Source organism: Macaca mulatta, chromosome 4, assembly GCF_049350105.2.
Source record: "Macaca mulatta isolate MMU2019108-1 chromosome 4, T2T-MMU8v2.0, whole genome shotgun sequence".
Lineage (NCBI taxonomy): Eukaryota > Metazoa > Chordata > Mammalia > Primates > Cercopithecidae > Macaca > Macaca mulatta.
In genome coordinates, this window is record NC_133409.1 from 95877716 (window position 1) to 95896977 (window position 19262).

The 19262-nt window shown below is 38.7% G+C and overlaps 1 protein-coding gene across 13 annotated transcripts in view; it reads left to right on the plus strand.

Annotated features, from left to right (window-relative positions):
* The window catches only part of BACH2 (BTB domain and CNC homolog 2), a 367290-nt gene that overhangs the window by 196686 nt on the left and 151342 nt on the right, over positions 1-19262 (plus strand). For all 13 annotated transcript variants that reach the window (XM_015136935.3, XM_077999657.1, XM_077999656.1 and 10 more), the window contains one exon: positions 12639-12787. Coding sequence is in view for 3 of the 13 variants with exons in the window: in XM_077999652.1 (XP_077855778.1) it covers positions 12639-12787 (149 nt within the window). In the remaining 10 variants the exon portion in view is untranslated. The remainder of the gene's footprint in view (positions 1-12638; positions 12788-19262) is intronic.

Genomic DNA, 19262 nt, shown 5'->3' on the forward strand with positions numbered 1-19262 from the left:
AACATAAATATATGGAAAGACATCCAATGTTCATAGATCAGAAGACTTGTTAAGATGGCAAAACTATCCAAACCTATATAGTCAACATAATCCCTATCAAAGTTGCAGCATTTTTGCAGAAATTGACAGGCTGATTTTAAAATTCATATGGAAATGCAAGGAACCCAGAATAGCTAAAACAATCTTGCAAAAGAGGAACAAAATTGGAGGACTCACACTTCCTTTTTTCAAAACATCCTATGAGACAGTGTAGTCTTCAATACAGTACATGTATACTCTAAGTTTTCAACAAGGGTTCCATAACAATTTGATGAGGAAAGAATAGTCTTTTCATCATATAGTGCCAGGACAACTGGATATTTACACACACAAGAATGAACTTGCACTTTATACCTTACACCGTATACAAAAATTAACTCAAAATGGATCAGAAAAATAAATATAAGCAAAAATTCTAAAACTCTTGGAAGAAAATATAGGGATACATTTTAGTGACCTTGCATTAGGCAGTGGATTCTTAGATATAATACCACAAGTACAAAAGACGAAAGAAAAATTAGATAAATGGGACTTCATAAAATTATAAACTTCATGCTTAAAGGAAACCATTAAGTGAAAAGATGGTCCACAGATGGGAGAAAATACTTACAAATCATGTATCTGACAAAGGATTTGTATCCAGAGTATATAAAGAATTCTTACAGCTCAGTGCTCAAAAGATAACCCAGACAAGTAATGGACAATTAAAATATGCATTTCTCAGAAAAAGATATACAAATGGCCAATAAGTGAATGAAAAGATGTTCAGCATCATTAGTCATTAGGGAAGTGCAATCAAAATTATGAGTTACCACTTTACCCCCACTAGGATGGTTAAAGTCTAAAAGACAGTGATAAGTGTTGGTGAGGATGTGGAGAAATTGCAACCCTTATACATTGCTGGTAGAATTGTCCTGCTACAGTCATTTTGGAAAACAGTTTAGCAGTTCCTCAAAATGTTAAATACAGAGTTACCATTTGTCCCAGTGTATTAGTTAGGGTTCTTCAGAGAATACAACCAGTAGAGGGTGTGTGTGTATGTGTGTGTGTGTATGTGTGTGTGTGTGTATAGAGAGAGAGGAAGGGGACAGATTTATTTTAAAGAATTGGCTTACATGATTGAGGAGACTGGCAAGTTCAAAGTTTGCAAGGTAGGCCAGCAGGCTGTAGACCCAGAGAAGAGTTGATGTTGCAGTTTGAGTTCAAAGGGAGTCTGCTGTCAGTATTCCTTCTTCTCGGGAGAGGTCAGTCTTTTTTCTTAAGGTCTTCAACTATTGGATGAGGCCCACCTCATGGAGAGTAATCTGCTTTATTCAAAGACTACTGATGTAAATGTTAATCTTATCTAAAAAACACCTTTGTAACGACATCCAAACATGTTTGACCACATGTCTTGATATGGTGGCCTAGTCAAATTAGCACATAAAATTAACCATCCCTCCCAGCGATTTCACTTCCAGGTATATATCCAAGTAAATTGAAAACGTGTCCAAATATGTCTAACCGTACAAAAATGTTCTTGGCAGCATTATTCATAATAGCTAAAATGTGGAAACAGTCAAAGTATCCATCAGCTGATAAATGGATATACAGAATGTGGTATATGAATACAATTGATTATTATGCAGCCATAAAAAGGAATGAAGTATTGACATTTGCTACATCAAGGGTGAACCCTGAAAATATGGTAAAGTGAAAGAAGCCAGACACAAAAGGCCTCATAATATATGATTCCATTTATACAAAATTTGTAGAATAGCAAAATCCATAGAAACAGAAAGTAGATTGGTGGTTGCCAAGGGTTGAAGGGGAAAGGAAATGAAGAGTAACTGCTATGGGTATAGGGTTTCTTTTTTGGATGATGGAAATGTTCTGATATTAGGTAGTGGCGATGGTCGCACAGCTCTGTGAATATACTAAAAAACATTGAATTGTATACTTTAAAGGTATGAATTGTATGATATGCTAATTATATCTCAATAAACCTGTTAAAAAATGCCTAAGGCTCGAAACATAAGTGGTCCTGGCCACCTAATAGAAAGCAGCAGGAGTTGCTTGTAAAATATAAAATGTATGCTGAATCCCATATGTGAAGAGTTAGAAGGGAATGAAATGATCATCACCATTTACTAGATACCTTCTGTGTTTCAGAAGCTATGAACATATCAGCTCTCTTAGTCTTCCTTAAGAAACGAAAACAAAACATAGCCAGTTTTAAGGACACACACCTGTAGTCCCAGCCACTTAGGAGGCTGAGGCCGGAGGATCGCTTGAGCCCAGGAGTTCGAAGATGCAGTGAGCTATGATCATACCACTGTACTCCAGCCTGGGTGACAGAGCAAGACCCTGTCTAAAAAAAAATAAAAGTATAAGTTGGCTTTATCTTCCTTATTTGTTCGCATCAGGAAATTGAGCCTTTGTTCAAATTGCTTGGCCAAAGTCAGCTACTATGTTGGGATTAGACCTGGGTCTCTCTGACTTTAGGCTTTTTCCTAACTCACTGCCCCACACTGCTCCTGGAGGAGAAACCCTGTCCCAAAGTGAACAGAGAGTTTCAGGACCTGCTACTTAGAGAGGTGGGCAAAGTCTTCCCAAGAACAAAGGTATGAAGGCTGAAGTATGCTTTTGGAGAAAAAACAAAGGACTTAAATGCAAACGGGAAGCTGTTGCTTTTATGATAAAAAAAAAAAAAAAAAAAAAGTTTAATTTTTAAAACAAAAGTGCCACAAGGACCAACAAGGAAAGTGACGGGAAGACAGAAGGGACCACAGGATCCAAGATGGCAAATTGCAAAGCAAAACCTAACACTGGGATAGAGCAAGCATGTCATGGACCAGTAAGATAAATGAATGTTCCCAGAGTAGCCGCTGAATTGGGGAGAGGCCCAGCTGTGTTGACAGTCAGTTGGACCAGAAGCCACGTAGCGATGTTCCTGAAGCTGAAGTAAGTCGTTTCTCATCCAGAGACAAAAGTGGCACCAGAAGAAGTTACCCTGGATGCTCCATGGATAAGGATCCAGTGCAGGGGCTTGTGGACAAAGTAAAGTCTTAGAGTTCTTTTACAGGAGATTTTAACCTGAGGTTTATGGATTCTTAGGGGACCTACATCGTCTTCAAAGAGTCCTGAACTCTTGCTGTCATGTGGAAATGTTTTGTATCTGTGCCTCTTCTGGAGAGAGAGTCTTCAGGTTTTTAAAGAATCTATGTCAGGAAGAAGATATTTAAAAGTTATTTAAATGTTTCTCTTAAAGCGCTAGGCTAATTTTCTGGCTGTGTGATAGATTGTGTTAAATGGTCTGGCACTCCTAATTTTTGGAATAAAAATGAATTCTTAGTGAATGATCTCACCGCCTGCAGTGCTGTCTGATTCTGTCCTGGCATTTGATAGAACTTGTTAGGGGATTAGGTAAGACAGGATGTTGGTACATTTGAGGTCATTAAACCAAGAAGGGAAGGGGAGCGAAGAAATCCTGCTAAATATATTGTGGAGCTGAACTAAATGCTGAATAGCTAAGGGACATTCTTTGTGCTCTGTGCCAAGACTTTAAAACCCTGTTTAGAAACAGACTAGAATGATGGAGACAGCTCCATCTAGATGCAGTGCATTGGTAAATGCCTGTCTTTCCAAGAAATACTATTTTACTTGTCCTTTTATGGAGGAGGCGTGGAAGGCTGTGATGTACTGGGTTGTATAACATTTTTGTAAGCGGATACAACTAGTATAGAACCTAGAGAAACAATAAAAGCCGACTTTTCACGTGGTGTCTCACAGTTCCCGTTTCATGACTAGGAAAATAATGAATATGTCACAGAGAACCTAATTCGTATGAAAGGCTTTTGTCAGCTGAAATGCATGCCCAAAAGTTTATTTTCTACCTGTCTTTTCTTTCTACTTTTTTGTTTCCTTCACTCTCATTTTGGATGTATAGTTTTAGAAAATACTCACTTTAAAAATGATTGGATGGATACTGGTGAAGGTTGTACAACAAAACAAATGTACTTGGTGCCACTGAACTATATACACTTAAAACTGACTAAAGTGGTAAATTTTACGTTTTGGATATTTTACTATAATTTTCTAAAAGTATATCGGCTAATACAGAAGGAAAACCCACTTACCCTTTGAGGCAAGAATTCCAAGTATCTTTATGTGGTAAATGCCAAGCCTTTCCCACACGTGGTGTGAATATGTAAGTCGTAGGGCAAAGTGTATATGGGATGGAAGTGCGTATTTAAGCATTGCATGGTCCTCACTCTGCCACTCACTGGGTCTGGGACCTGGGACCCTGTATTCCGAAGCAGATGTTAAGCCCTCAACAAATGCTGCCTTCTTCCTCCTCGGCCCATTACTCACACACTGGTTCAACAGTATAGTGAGACAGTGGGACTCAGTGATCTCCAAGGTCCCTTTCAGCTCTGCTGGTCCATAGTTTAAATTCACTGTTAAAAAAAAGAAATCTGCAGAACACTATGAAAATTCTCATGGACAGATGTAGTCCACGGGCTTCCCATGTGGGCACACAGCAGCTTCTGTTGCTTCTGACTTTCTCTCTCCTCTGCTCCACATTCTTTCTCTTCCCCAGCCTGCCAAGAGTCATCCATGAGCTTGGACATGGAAAGAGAGGGCAGACAACAGAAAGAAGTGAGGTAGCTCAGGACAGAAGGCTGGGAAAGAGCCTGGCACTGGCTGTTGGACTGGGTTAGGGATGCAGCAAGCCTGGAGTCGGCCCTGACAGTGCCACATGGTTATGGTTATGGTGGAACCCAAGTCCATGGCCCCAGATTCTCTGAAGGGTGTGTGACCACAGGAGGAGTAAGCATGATTGATTTTTATACAAGGTGAATGGTGGAATGTAGAGATTCGATCCAGGGACAGAAACTGAGCTCATCATGTGAGGAAGAGCCACTGTTGGGGAAGAAGAGGCTATGTCAGGAAGTGCAGCAGGAGAGGAGGGCTGAGGGCAGATGTATGCTCAGTCTCCAGGCAGGGTTTGAGCTGGGAGCGGATGAACTCTGGCCTAGGACTCCAGGGCCAGCAACAGCAGGCAGATCCCCAGGGCAGTGTGTCTCCTCTGGTCCCTCTGTGTGTACCTGTCACTGCACTGTGCAAACACTTGGTCTTCATTCATGTATTGGTGTATCCATTCATTCAAGTTTGTGCTAGGCACTTTTCCAAGTGTCAGGTATCAGTGGAGAGCAAGTGAAGCTAGTTTCCTGCCACTGTGGGTCTTACGTGGACCGAGAGAGAAGACAGGTAATTATACACTAAATAAACATGTGGATTTTTGATTATCCCTTGATGGAAACAAGAGGACAATGCCTAGCTGTTTGGGAGAGGGCAGAGTGCATTAAGGATAGTGTCTCTGCCGGTGACATATTTGAACTAGACCTAGTGAAGGAGAAGTAACCAGCATGGCTAAGGGTTGTGGGAGGGAATTCTAGGCAGAGAGAGAAGCAGGTGGCAAGACCAGGCAGGGGCTTTACATAGTCAAGGGACAGAAACGACACTGAAGTGTAACAAGTAAGAAATTATGCTTTATGAACTATAACCATTTTAGTACTAATAAGCTAATCAACTCTTTATACAAATAGTTAAATTGTTGTGGTAGCTGCAGGCTTGTCAGTTTACTTTCATGTGTTACTGGTAGCACATGGGAAAGTGGTCATGTTTCCTTCGCAGGAGAAGGATGTAGTCTCCCCACATTATGGAGGAAGGCAGTGTTGTACAGGGAAGGAGGTAGCGTTGACAGGGCGGCTTGGATTCAGATTGCATGTTGTCCCATCTCCAGCAGTGTGACCTTAAGCAAAGCACTTTGCCTCTCTGAACCAGGGTTCTCTCATGAACCAGATAGGCTAATAATACCTGTAAAATTTCTAGCACAGTTCCTAGCAAATAGGTATTTTCAGATGATGATGGTGGTGGTGGAGATGATGATGATGATGATGATGGTGATGATGTATCAATACAGTCTAGTACTCCAATTTTTATGTATAAAATCTGCAGAAATCCAAGAATTATTTCAAATTATGTACTTTCAACACATTTCTTTCACACTTTTTCTTTTTTCTGGCTTGTTAGTGGCAAGTACTTCTGCTTGCACCATCCTTTTATGGTGTAAGTGAAAATCTGATAACCTCTTTGCTGTATTTGGGAACTTAAACACCTTGAATGTCAAATAAGTGAATTTTCTAGCTTTGGTTCTTCAACTAGAGTCCCAGAACCTGAAATGTTGAAGTGGAAACTTTCAGAGCTGTTTAATCTCAATTAATTTTCTCCATCCTGTCTGAAATAACTGCATCTCCCCACTTCTTTCTCTGTTGCAGCAAAAAGCACATTTTCTTTCATCACCTTTCCATGCCAGTAGAATAAAATACAAAAGCCACAAGATCTATGGTTCAAAGGGGTTCTGCCTTATACAGGTGTCTGTCTAAATTCTGTTTGAAAGATAAGAGTTTAAAAAAAAAAAACTTCATCTCTGAATTTCCAGAAAATTAACATCAATTGACCTCTTTCTTTTTGAACCCCTTCAGCCATAAAATGGCGCGTGACTACTCCATTTAGTGTTTCTGAATATAAATAAGGATTTCAGGGCCACTCTCTAGATGTTTGTTACAAAAACTGTCATCAGATTTTGAGTAATATTTTTATATAGCCTGGAACCAGCTGAACATTTGAGATTTGACCTTTTTAAAAAGCAGATAATGGTCTCTAAATGCAATTTGGATTTTTAGAACTAAGTTTTGAAGTGTCATTTTGTTTTCTGACCATTGTATTAAATTGTCTTTCTACTCAATCCAGAGGGAAAAAAAGTAAGTTTTTGTGTGTGTGTTTGTGTGTGTGTGTGTGTGTGTGTGTGTGTGTGTGTGTGTGTATAGATGTGGAAGAATCACTTATTAGCACTAAAAATCAAAAGTCTGACTTAGGGCAGGGGAACCGGAAGTGGCATTGTGAAGCTCGAAAGATTGGCTGACTGGTGTCATTCTCATTGACATGCTGAACATGATCCCATTGGGATGCTGAGCAAAATCAGGTTGTTTTATTTGGTAAGTTTTTCACCTCAAGTGATAATCTTAATACAGTGGAGGGAATTGGCTTAAAAATTCTGTATCCCAACATGCAGTGTCCTGTCCTTGAAGGTTAGGCAAACCTGGATTCAGGTTCAAACAAGAGTGTAAACCAGTTCCGAATATCGTGTTTTATGTTTTTTGTATCACTCCAGATTCCAGTTAAGGTAGGAAGAGGTGATTAGGATAGGAGAGAATTGACAACAGGAGGACATTGAGAGCAACATTGGAAATCAGATCATTAAACCACTTTTGTGTTTCTTAGAAATTATTTTGTTGGTATTAGATTGGTAATGTAAATAAAAATACTTTCACCTGTAGTTTCCTAGGGACAGGCAAATGGGGTTTTCCTCATCAAATCCCATTAAAGCCACTAAGAAAATCCTAGCTAAGAGTTGAGTTGGGATAAAGAATTCAGTCAGCCTTACTTATACAAAAAGTACCTTCTAGAAAACCTGATCATTTCACAGCTAATCGGAATGAACGTTCCCTTGCCCACCGTTTGCAGCTGGAGACCCACTTGTACTTTTGTATGGCTGTTGCTGTAATTGAATACCATTGACTTTTCTTAGCTTAAGAATGCGGTTCCTCTGACTTTTCTTTTTAAGTAAGTTTAAGATTATGCAAGAGGTAATTACCTACAGATAATTTCCCATATCTGGGATATGTTACTTTACTTGTAAGCGAATGAATAGTAACCATTCAGATACCTCTTTTTAAACTTTCCCCCAACTTCTCTAACAGTAAATACGAAGAAATGAAAAAGCAGTGCTTTCATGCTTAGTGTAGCATTACCATATCTCATCACCCACCTTTTCCTAAGAGCGGTCTGGTGAGCCACTTCAAGATTTTGTGAGGTCTTTGGAAATCAGTCTAGCGGCAAAATGCCAGAAGGCAGGAAGTGTCCATGGTACTCTTATTCACCATGGTTTTGAGACACCTAAACATTGCCCAGCACATAGGAGAAGGGCAGTGAATCCCTACTGAAGGACTATATTGGGTATTGTCTTGTGGGTTTCTGGGGTTTGAAATAGATCCAAGAAAACTAATATGTGAAGCCACCTAGGGCTGCACTATCCAATCAGGTAACCACTAATGATATGTAGCTATTTAAATTCAGTTGATTTAAATGGATTGAAGTTAAAAATTCAGTTCCTCATTCTCACTAGGTACTTTTCAAGTGCTCAGTATCCTCATGTGGCTGCCATATTGGACAGCAGAGATATTGAATATTTCCATCATTACAGAAAGTTGTGTTAGACAATGCTAGCAGAATAGCAGTAGTAGAGGCCTAAATTAGTGTCTTTTTAAAGTAAAATTCCCATGTGACCCTAATGTGCACTCATTATAATACCAAAAAGAGCCCCTCTTACACATCTCCCCTCCACACTGTAGGAACTTAGCCGAGCAAGGTGGTTGGCCCTCCGTGGTGGCCGTCTCTTTGAGACTGATAGACAAACAACAGTAAAACTGTTAGCAAGACTGACAGCTGGTATATACTTATTTGGCTATACCAGTTGTTAATGTTATAAAATACTTGTACCAGTTAATAAAGACCTGCTAGCTTAAGTTTCTTTGGTATTTCCTTCCAATGCCCAAGAGGCCCTGGCCATTCCTTTAGGATTTCACCAACCTCCCCTCAGTCCAGCAAAAATGAGTTAGTTAATGTCTAGCTCATCTCTGGGAGTTGGGGGCTGCTCAAGGACTCTGTGCCAGCACTGCAGGCCTCAGACTGATGGATGCTACCTTTGACCTCATGGTTCCTTGGCCTCCAGGAGGGATTACTTCCTAAGGCACTCCCATCACTACCATGGCCATGTCCTACATCACAGATCCATTGGCTTCCAGAAGACCTTAAAGTCATTTCATCCAACCTCCTCATTTTACTGAAGAAATCAAGACCCAGAGAGTCAGACAGCTAGTTTATAGCCAATTTAGAAATAAAACAGATCTTCTAACTTAGCACTTTTTTTTGTTACATCTTCTTGTGTTCTTTTCCTGAACTATGAAATGGCGATTAATATCTTTATGCCTCAGAGTTGTTTAGCTAAAAAAAAAAGATACCTAATATTTTATGTATGTCTTATAATCTGCAAAAAAAAAAAAAAAAAACCACTCTGTATACATTCTCATGTGATCCCCACAAGAACCTGCGAGAGATAGTAGGCTCCGAGGCAGTGAGTGGGGTGCCCAGCATAACAAAGCTACTATGAGTGGGAAACTCTGTATCTCTGTGGCTTGGAAAACTATAAACTCTTTTGTAAATGTAAGCTAATATACCATGTGGCAATACTTGCTTTTAGCTTGCGGTGTTTTGCAGTTCAGGATTTAGTGACATTGAAAGTAATAACTTTGTTCAAGTGCAAATGATGCAATGTGTGTATATATATATACATATGTATTTTTTTACTTTGACAGTGTGCCAATTGCACAGACTTTGGTTCAGCATTGAAACAGAAGTGGGTTGCTTTGAATATATTTTTAAAATGAGAGAATCCAAATTTGTAATTAGCTTTACAATGATAGTTGTACAGTTTGAGTATCAAGGAGCATCCGGTAATCGTTTGTGTTATTAATGGTGGTTTGTTTTTTGTATTTCCCCTGAAGCAGTTAGGCCCTTTGGAAAAAGCAAAGTATACTCTTTGAGGGGTTATTTCTTCTATTCCCATTTTATTTTTCACACCCTGTAGCTCTGGTCTGCTTAAAAACTTAGTCATATACCTGAATGTGGCAAAGAAAAATCATTTATTAGCTATTCTACCTGCTTTGACACCTAATTATCAGGAAAATGATGCTTACATTATGAAATAAAGCCACAGTGAAGGAAATGGTCCACTTCTCTTTGGTCTTTTGATGATTTTGATAGAAACAGTCCTTATTTTTACATAAGATTGTTGGGAATGATCAATTTAACTCACTCCCAAAATAAGATTGAAATTTTTGCACCCCCTCTCCTCAAACCATAACCATCTTATAGTATTAGTGGGTGCAGAAATTGAGTTTATACATCAGTTAAAGAGTGAGGTTATTTCATTTAATATAACAAACCACTTCAATTTGCTTTTATTAGCATATGAAAATTGTGGCATTCTCTACACCAATTATCCTGTAAGGTTAAATATACATAAAGGGGAAAGAGAAAGAAAGATTATTAGGAAAAGCTATAAATCTAAAATAACCTGGTGCTATAAGACCTGCTTTAGCATTCCTAATTCGTAGCCACATTTGGGAAGAATGGGTTTGTATGTTTCTTTTTTCAAGTGTGTATTTTATCTGTGTCTTCACGTATTTCTCCATGTATAACCTGTTTTGTGTTATATAACACTCTCACCTCATCCTTCTCTATTGTGCTCAAAGAGCTGTAGCCTTCCCCATGTCAATATAGGACTTTCAAAGGGCTTACTATTGTCTAGAATTTTCTTAGACTTTCTCTGCTTCGTTTAGATGCCATAGATGGTACTGACCAAAAAGTGGAAAGATCAAGCTTGTGATTTATAGCTAGACTTGGAGTCAACATAGTAATGAGACACTAGGCTTGAATAGATCTTTGAAATTCTGAAGCTCAGATTCCTACAAACTTATTGGGGCATAAGGAGGACCAACGAGTGAGCACATACTTTCAAACTTGCCAGCCACCAGTTTTGATACCAATGCACTTGGCGTTAAATGAGATAATGCATACAAGGACCTGGCATTGGAGTGGACACACTGTAATCATGCATAAGGGTTAGCCATTATTATTAGCTATTCTGATTTGATTTTGTCTTCGCATTTTTTTCTGCTTTCTGATGCCATGCTGAGGAACAGCAAAATGTCCAAGAAATAGGAAAACACCAGAAGGAAGGGAAATACAAGGCCTCACTACTCTAGAAGCTGAATTATCAACCCACAAATAAGCAGTTGTTTTTCTTCTCATGATGTTATGTGAATTATTTCTGAATTCTCTCACATGCTTTTCCATGTGAAGACTCGATGGACAAGTCACAGCTCCCCCACTGTCCACGTCTAACTCAGTCTGGCTTAATGAGGGTCATTTGATGGTAAACTTAAATTAACTCCATTTCTCTCTTGTTATGTGAAAAACAGCAAGCTGTTCACTATCTTCTGTGTTAGGAAAACATAAATAAAATCTCTTACATTTGGTCATGATTGATTAGAATTTTGTTAAGTTGCGTGAGGAGCAAGTGTATTTTTCTCTGTCTATGATAAGGTTTGTAATTAACCAGGCATTTATGCTGCTGGAAAAAATATAAATTGGTGCAACCTTTCTAGAAAATCAAGACTCTCAATGTTTATGCCCTTTCATGCAATAATTCCTTTTCTAGGAACCTGCGTAAGAAAATGTTCAGAAGTTTAGACAATCAGATATTCAGAAACGTCCCCTAAAGTGTTATTTACAATAACAAAGAAAAAAACAATCTGCAATTCCAAAAATGAGGGAAATAAATACATAAGATATATTTCTATGGGATATAATACACATGAACTTTAAAAAACATGTTTTGAATAATTTTAATAACTTGGGGAAATACTCATATTGATATAACTCACATTTTATTTCAGAATTGAATGAAAAAGTAGAAACAATACTCTGAGTATGTGCATGTATCTTAAAAGAATACTGGTCCACAATCCCTTATCTCTAATTCCAAATCCAAAAGTTTTCAGAAATCAAAAGGGGTTGTGTTTTGTTTTATTTTTAGTAACTTCTTTGGTAGGAAAACCTGGCCTGAACTAATGTGAGGCTCTATTTTACCCCCACTTAATAAGAATATGCATCTATTTTTGTGCAGAAATATTTAATGTTTAATATTATAGGGTGCTGCTCCATACTCTCACAAGATAATAATGTAATAAATGGTAGCTGCACTGTAATACTCTCTAAAATCCAAAAAATTCTGAATTCTGAAACATATCTGGCCCCAAGAGTTTCGGTAAAGGAGTTTTGGACTCATACAACAAAACATCATTAGTGATTTATCGGTGTCAAGGTTACCATTGATCTTTATTTTTTTCTTTATTTTTCTGTATGTTTCAAATGTTCTGCAATAAGTTCTACGAAACACATTTGAGGCATCAGGGAATCATCTCATTTCAGTCAGAATTCTTAAAGTAATTATTTGCTTCCTGACTATCTTGTATTTACAATGGCCACATGTGTCTTTTAAACTAAGGTGTTCTGATTTGCTGATAGAAAACGTGAGATGAAATAGAGAAGATGATAACTTACTGGACACGGAGCTGTCTCCTAGGCTGCATTTGGATTCAGGAGAGCCCCTCGTGAGGACTGCTCGCCTAAAGGAGATACCTCAAGGAATAGGGCTTCTACCAGGCAGAGCCCAGGCGTTTATACCACGGGCTGTGGTGTCATATTCTGTTCATGAGGATTGGTCAAGAGGCCCACAGCCAGAGGCGCAGACAGTTGTGTGAGATCATAACAAGCAGAACGGAGTATGGCGAGATAGCAGGAGGGAGGGGGAAACATTCACATGCATACTTTCATCTGCTAATGAACAACTTTTCCTACCCAATTAGGTGGACACTCACTGACCTGTCAAAAGGTTGCCCCACAAAACTTTGGGGTCCATGTCTGAATGGATTGCCGGAGCCTTCTCATCTCTCCCTTCGCCCAGTTCCCTGCATCCTAAGACTCGAAGCCAGCACAGGACCTGGAAAAATTACATGTAAGTTTTGACCAGGTTTATATTCCTTAACTAAACAATAATAAATGTTTTCTTAGGTGATAGTAACAAACAGCCCAAGCACACATGAATTCCCTTTTTTTTTTTTTTTTTTTTAAACAAAGGAACTGGAGAGTTATCATTGAGCAAAGGAGCAAAGGTTGGAATCTGTGTATTGGTGGTTCCTTAACTCAGTGGCTCTTAAATTTCAGCTTGAACCAGAATCACCTGGAGGGCTTGTTGAAGTACAGCTTGCTGGACCTCATGCCCAGATTTCTGATTCAGTAGCTCTGGTACAGGCTAGGAATTTGCTTTTCTAACAAGTTTCCAAGTGAGGCTGATGCAGCTGGTCCAGGGACCCCAATTTGAGAATCACTGTTTTAACTCATGTGCTTGAAAGGATAAAAAAGATAGAAAACTGTATATACTTGAGTGATAAATAGCATTAAATTAAGAAATTTAATACTTTGCTTAATACACTGTGTCTCAGAAAAGAGTTTTAAGGTTCACTTAGCACCTTCACATTTGGAAGTCCAGCCCAGCAGATGCCATTATTCTGTGCCAGCTTTACCCCAGAGTTGCTAGTACCAGCCATTCTTTGTCCCTAGTTTTCAAGAAGTGTGACTAATAGTACTGTTATTAGGCTAAAACAACAGCTACAGTCCTTTTGCAGGTGTGCTCATCATGCTTTTAGACATACTCAAAAATCTTTTTTCCCCTGAGTTGGGAAATACATTGTTCCCTTTCAGAGTGAGTCATCATAGCATTATCCCTCCCCTCACACACTTAAATGTGATTTGATTTACAAAACACATGTGGGACAGAAAGACAAACATCACATGTTCTCACTCATGGGATCTAAAAATCAAATTTGAACTCCTGGACATAGAGGGTAGAAGGATAGCTACCGTAAGCCAGGAAGGGTAGTGGGGGTTGGAGGCAGGGCGTGGAGGCAGGATGGTTAATAGGTACAAAAAAAAAAAGAAAGAATGAATATGACCTACTATTTGACAGTATAGTAGAGTGACTATAGTCAATAATAACTCACATTTTGTAATAAGGAGTATAAGTGGATTGTTTGTAACTCAAAGGATAAATGCCTGAGGGGATGATTACCCCATTCTCCATGATGTGCTCATTTCATATTGCATGCCTGTGTCAAAACATCTCATGTACCTCGCAAATATACACACCTACTGTATACCCACAAAAGTTAAAAATAAAAAAAAAAAAACACACCTGGGAAGGGAAGCACAGCTCCAGTGAATAACCCAAGCCAGGAAGTCCAGGTGTTGTGAGATTTTAAGTTCTCAAGACTGAAAAACTTTGTGAATCATCATGTTGTGGTGTTAGCTTTCAAATAGGCCCATTGCCTAACTGCTGAGGACAAGAACAATTTATTCCATGTTAATAGAAAAAACTGGAAAAGTTTGACTAAACAAATGCACATTTGGACATATGTAAGCATACATACAAATGTACATGTGTACCTGTGAATAGATATATGCATTGTATATTTCTGAGCTTTGACTGTAGGAGTTTTAAACAGCATTTTTTCTTTTGTTTCACTGAGTCGATGTGAGTATAAAAATAGTATGAATCATACTGTCCAGGAAACATTTGAGAAATTTTTGGGCATTTTAAACCTGTGGATAAGCACTGTGGTTTATAACATTTTACTTGGATATGGTAGATGTTATCATTCAAAGTAGCACTTAGGATTTTCAGTTCTCTTATTATAACTCTGGAGTTGAGAATAATCACTGTTAATAAAGCAGTTGCCAAGCAAATATGTAATGAAAGAACATATGTATTGCCTCAACATTAATAGAGTCAAAAATCCTGGATATAGACTTAAATGTACAGTAGGTGTATGTTAAAATGTTTAAAATAAAACCCACAATATCAGAAAAATAAAACAAAAACCAATAAGTGTTAAAAGTGATCTATAATGGAATTAACCCAGAGATGCCTTCTGGGGGCTGTCCAAAGGGTAACAGGGCTGGGATTAGGGCTGACAGAGTTGTGAGTGATGTAATTATTATTACTCCACCCTCAAAAATACACCATCTCCAACAAGCACTAGTCATTCTGCCCTGCATTCCTGGAAGGAAGGTTATCAGTTTATGAGGCATCTTCACCATAACGTGAAAGAAGCAGGTCGGGTCAAATGCCCCTTAGTGCCCTCTCCTGCTCTACCACTCTGCAGATCTCCACGTTTGCACATCCAGTGTTCCTGTGGGATGACCTTTGCTGTCAGTCAGTTTCCTGTCTACAGGTCAGGAAGGAAAGAAGTTGTTGTGACTCCTTAGGTGAATCATGGCTTCAGGCTCCTGCTGGATCTGGCAGGACCTGCCTGGATCACTCCCCATAGCTTTGGACATAGCGTTCAGTCACGGAGTGAGTATAAAACTGAATCTTGTGGGGCAGAGGGCGACAGGGGGCATGTGGGAAACTTCTGTACTTTCTGCTCAGTTTTACTGTGAACCTAAAACTGCTCTTTAAGATAAAGCTTATGAATTTAAAAAATTAAATACTAAACAGTATGGCAATTCCTCAAAAAAAATTAAACAGGATTACCAAGTGATCCAGCAATTCCACTTCTGGGTATATTCCAAAAGAAGTGAAAGTAGGGATTTGAGCAGGTAGATGTGTGTACACCCGTATTCATAGCAGCATTATTCACAGTAGCCAGAGGTGGATACAACCCAGGTGTCCATCAACAGAAAATCGATAAACAAAATGTGGTATATATTAATACATACAATGGAATATTATTCAGCCTTTAAAAAGATGAAATTCTGACACACGCTAACCATGTGGAGGAACCTTGAAGATGCCAAGTGAAATAATCCAGACACAAAAAAGCAAATATTAAATATCCCGTTTATATGAGGTACCTAGAACTGTCAGATTTACAGAGTCAGAAAGTAGAATGGTGGTTGCCAGGGGATGGGAGGATGGAAAAATTGAAAGTTGTTGTTCAATGGATATTAAGTATCAGTTTGGGAAGATTGGAGAGTTCTGGAGATGAATGAAAATGATAGTTGCACAGCAATGTGAATGTATTTAATGCCACTGAAATGCACACTTAAAAATGGGTAAAATGGTAAATTTTATGTTGTATATATTTTACCATAATTTTTAAAGCTTTCCTTCTAAGAATGCTGCGCAGAATCACTAGCTAGTGCTTGATAGGGATGCTGCAGTTCGTGAGGGTGCAGGAAGAACCAATCATTATGTCTCTCACACCTCCCTCATCCCTGTTACCCTTTGGGCAGCCCTTAGAAGACAACAAAGGTAAGGGATCCACTGAATGGTATATACTTCAGTCCCAGGAATGAGTTTCCTATCAGAGTAAAGACACAGTTGTCAGAAGCCATCAAGGGAATTTGCCTTAAACAACTGTGGTCTCTACTAAAATGCCATTTACACATCTAGAAGACCTGCTTCACTGGGGCGAAGGAAAGTGTAAGCCACCCATGCTTCAGCAGTGGGGCTGCTCCATTTCCTCCAGATGGGACTTTGTAAACCAGTCCATGCACAGAGCACTGGCATGGAGAGAGTCCCGGAGCTGTGGACCTGACTGTGGCTCCTGAAGGGTCTTAATCAGCGGAGGTGGACATGTCGGCAGGAACCAGGGAATGCAGACTTGCTGTAGATTCCAGCACAGTAGAAAATGAAAGCTTTGAGAGGAAATCCACAACGGATAGTTCTCCCACTGTAGGGCCTATGATGATTATGATGCCTGTTTTACATTCTCCAAGTGAAGCAGGATTTATCCCCCATCACCAAATCTCTGTACTTACAGGTATTACGGTACTGGTAAGTCACAGACAGGTTAGTGAGTGGCCTATAGTCCTGTGAGGAACACACAGGATGGAATTCACTAGGTTAGTCCATTGTGCCCTACTTTTTTTGGCTTTTGCCTTTTATTCTACATTTCTAGAAATTTGGCCTTGAAAAACAATCAACAGTTTTATGGGGCCTAGTAGCCATACTTTATTCAGGTCGTCTTCACTCCCTTCACCCTCTACCCCTAGGGCTGGCCAGGGATTAGAATTCCTGAAGAGTCGTATATAAGGATCCATGGTTTCAAGAAGTTCAGACACTGCTATCCTAAATTATCCTACTTTCTCCTTAAGATACCAGTATATATATAGTCTATTACAGAGGCCCTATAGCAGAACCATTATACATAATTTGGCTTAAGGAAAAGGTGTAACTGAAAAGAGGTAAAATGAATTTGTTAAAGTACAATATATATAAATCAGTCCACTCATTCTCATGCCAGACTTTCCAAACCTGCTTAGAAAGAAACTCTTCATGCTTTTCACTTAGGTATTGGAAAACAGGGCAAAGGAAAAGAGGTTTCTGAGTCAGTTGCCATGGGGAGCTGCCAAGATACAAAAAAAAAAAAACCTGGAATTAAAGGTTTTTGTAGAGGAAAAAATTCAGGTCAGCAAGTCTAAGGGAGAGGAAAGTAAGGACTTATTCATCTTTGACATCCACCCTAAGCTTGAGTTGAAAAGGCATGGATATGGAATCTAATCAAAATAAACTCCCCCCCGACACAATGAGTTCACAGACCATAATTTTTGTACAGACACACTGACACAGATTTTCCCCAGAGAAGAACATCAAACCAGCCATCACCGAGATAAAATGACATAAGGTAGAGAAGACCAACAAAAACAGACCCTGGTGGGATCTCCTTGTCTCCTTGTCTCATCATTCACAGGAATCAGATGTGCCTGGTTCCAGACATTGAATTTATGTTTACTGATGGCTTTGCTACCTGGAACCCAACTAGCCAGAACCCTGAATTAGCTAACCTTCATACTTCCCCACCCCCTGCCCTTCCCTCCCACACACCCCACCCTACCGCACATACCACACTTCCCTTTTTCAGTGATGAAGAAAACAAGATAGCTTTGGTTTTGAGTAAAGGTGGGGTGTAAACCCTGGAGGATACTTGTAGCTGATGACACTGACCTGCTGAATCATTGAGAATGGTTAGATGTTTTATAAAGAGGAAAAACTGCTTTGGAAAACCTTCAACAAAAAGCATTTTCTAGTTGTCAATTAACCAGAAAATCAAAATAATAATAAATATTCTTGTCCTCAAATAGTCTAATTAACTGAGGTTTTAGTGTACCTATTTCCATGCTTTAATAATAATCTAAAAATATTGACTGGCGATAGAACAATATACCATTCATTTTTATTCTTCTCAAGAAACTGCAAGTTTTGACTTTTACCATCTTTCCAGTGCCAGAGGTTAAATGTTAAATGTTCTGTTTATGTTAAGCACTCTAAAAGTTGTGATATTACTGGTTTTAAAACTAATATATGAAATCATTTTATGAACCTGTATATTTAGCTCCTATAATCATTGGAAACGAACGGCGTACTTTTGAAGCCAATTCTGTTTCTTTTTTTTAAAAAAAAAAAAAAAGCCTATTATATGATTATTTGTAACATTCCGTTTCACATTCAGATTATGTTCTGCTCAAGAGATCATCAAAATTAATTTTCATTCTCTGCTAATGGTACAGAGAGGAGTGATGTTACTGGCATGGTTATATACTTTAATATGTAAGTCAAAAATTTCAAATGATAATTCCCTGTGAGTCATGAGTCTCCAAATAATCTATGTTTTATTATAAAGCCGCCTACCCAGTGACATCAGTTGTAGCACAAATGGTTTATCAATTTATTCTAATAGTTTCCAATCTGTTGATTTTTAAGAAATGGTTTGTGTGCTCTTTTTTGGATGCACCTGTCACTAGTGAAATGATGCCTCTCTTTGAGCCCGGATTTAACCCAGGGCATTGCAGCATGTTTTTCCAAGGATGTCCCATTAGATAGATCTTCTAAGAGTGTGGCGCCTGCAGACTTGTGGCAGCTGGAAGTTGCATAAACTGTGCGACATGAGGAGGAAAAGCACTTCTGCTCTTCTGCCCTAGAACAGTATTTACAAAGCTTTGCAGGATAGCGAGATTTTTAGAGTCCTTGCGGTACTTAACTAGAAGCTATAAGCTGTTATTTCTAGCATATTTTTCCTGTATTCCATGCCTTATTTGTTATCAGTTCAGTTCAGATTAGTATGCTGGGTTCTTGATTTCTTGACAGAAAGTGTCAGAAACTTATTGATGAAGTGTTCTTGATTTCTAGACAGAACCAGAATCAGAAAATAATTGTTTTCTTTTATCTAAGCAGAAGTAGCTTTGTTTTCCTTACTATCAAAGTGATACATGTATTCTACATAATTTATAAAATAGCAGAAAATTGAATAAAAGTAGAGGTAAATTACCTATATTCTGGCTGCCCAAATATAACCTGCCTGTTAACTCATACTTTTATGTATTTTTCCAGACTTTTTTCAACTAGTTAACTAATTTCAAATTTACAAGCAGTGCTCTGGACTGATCACATCCTACAAGCTGGTGGCACTTAGGAATGATGACTTTAAGTG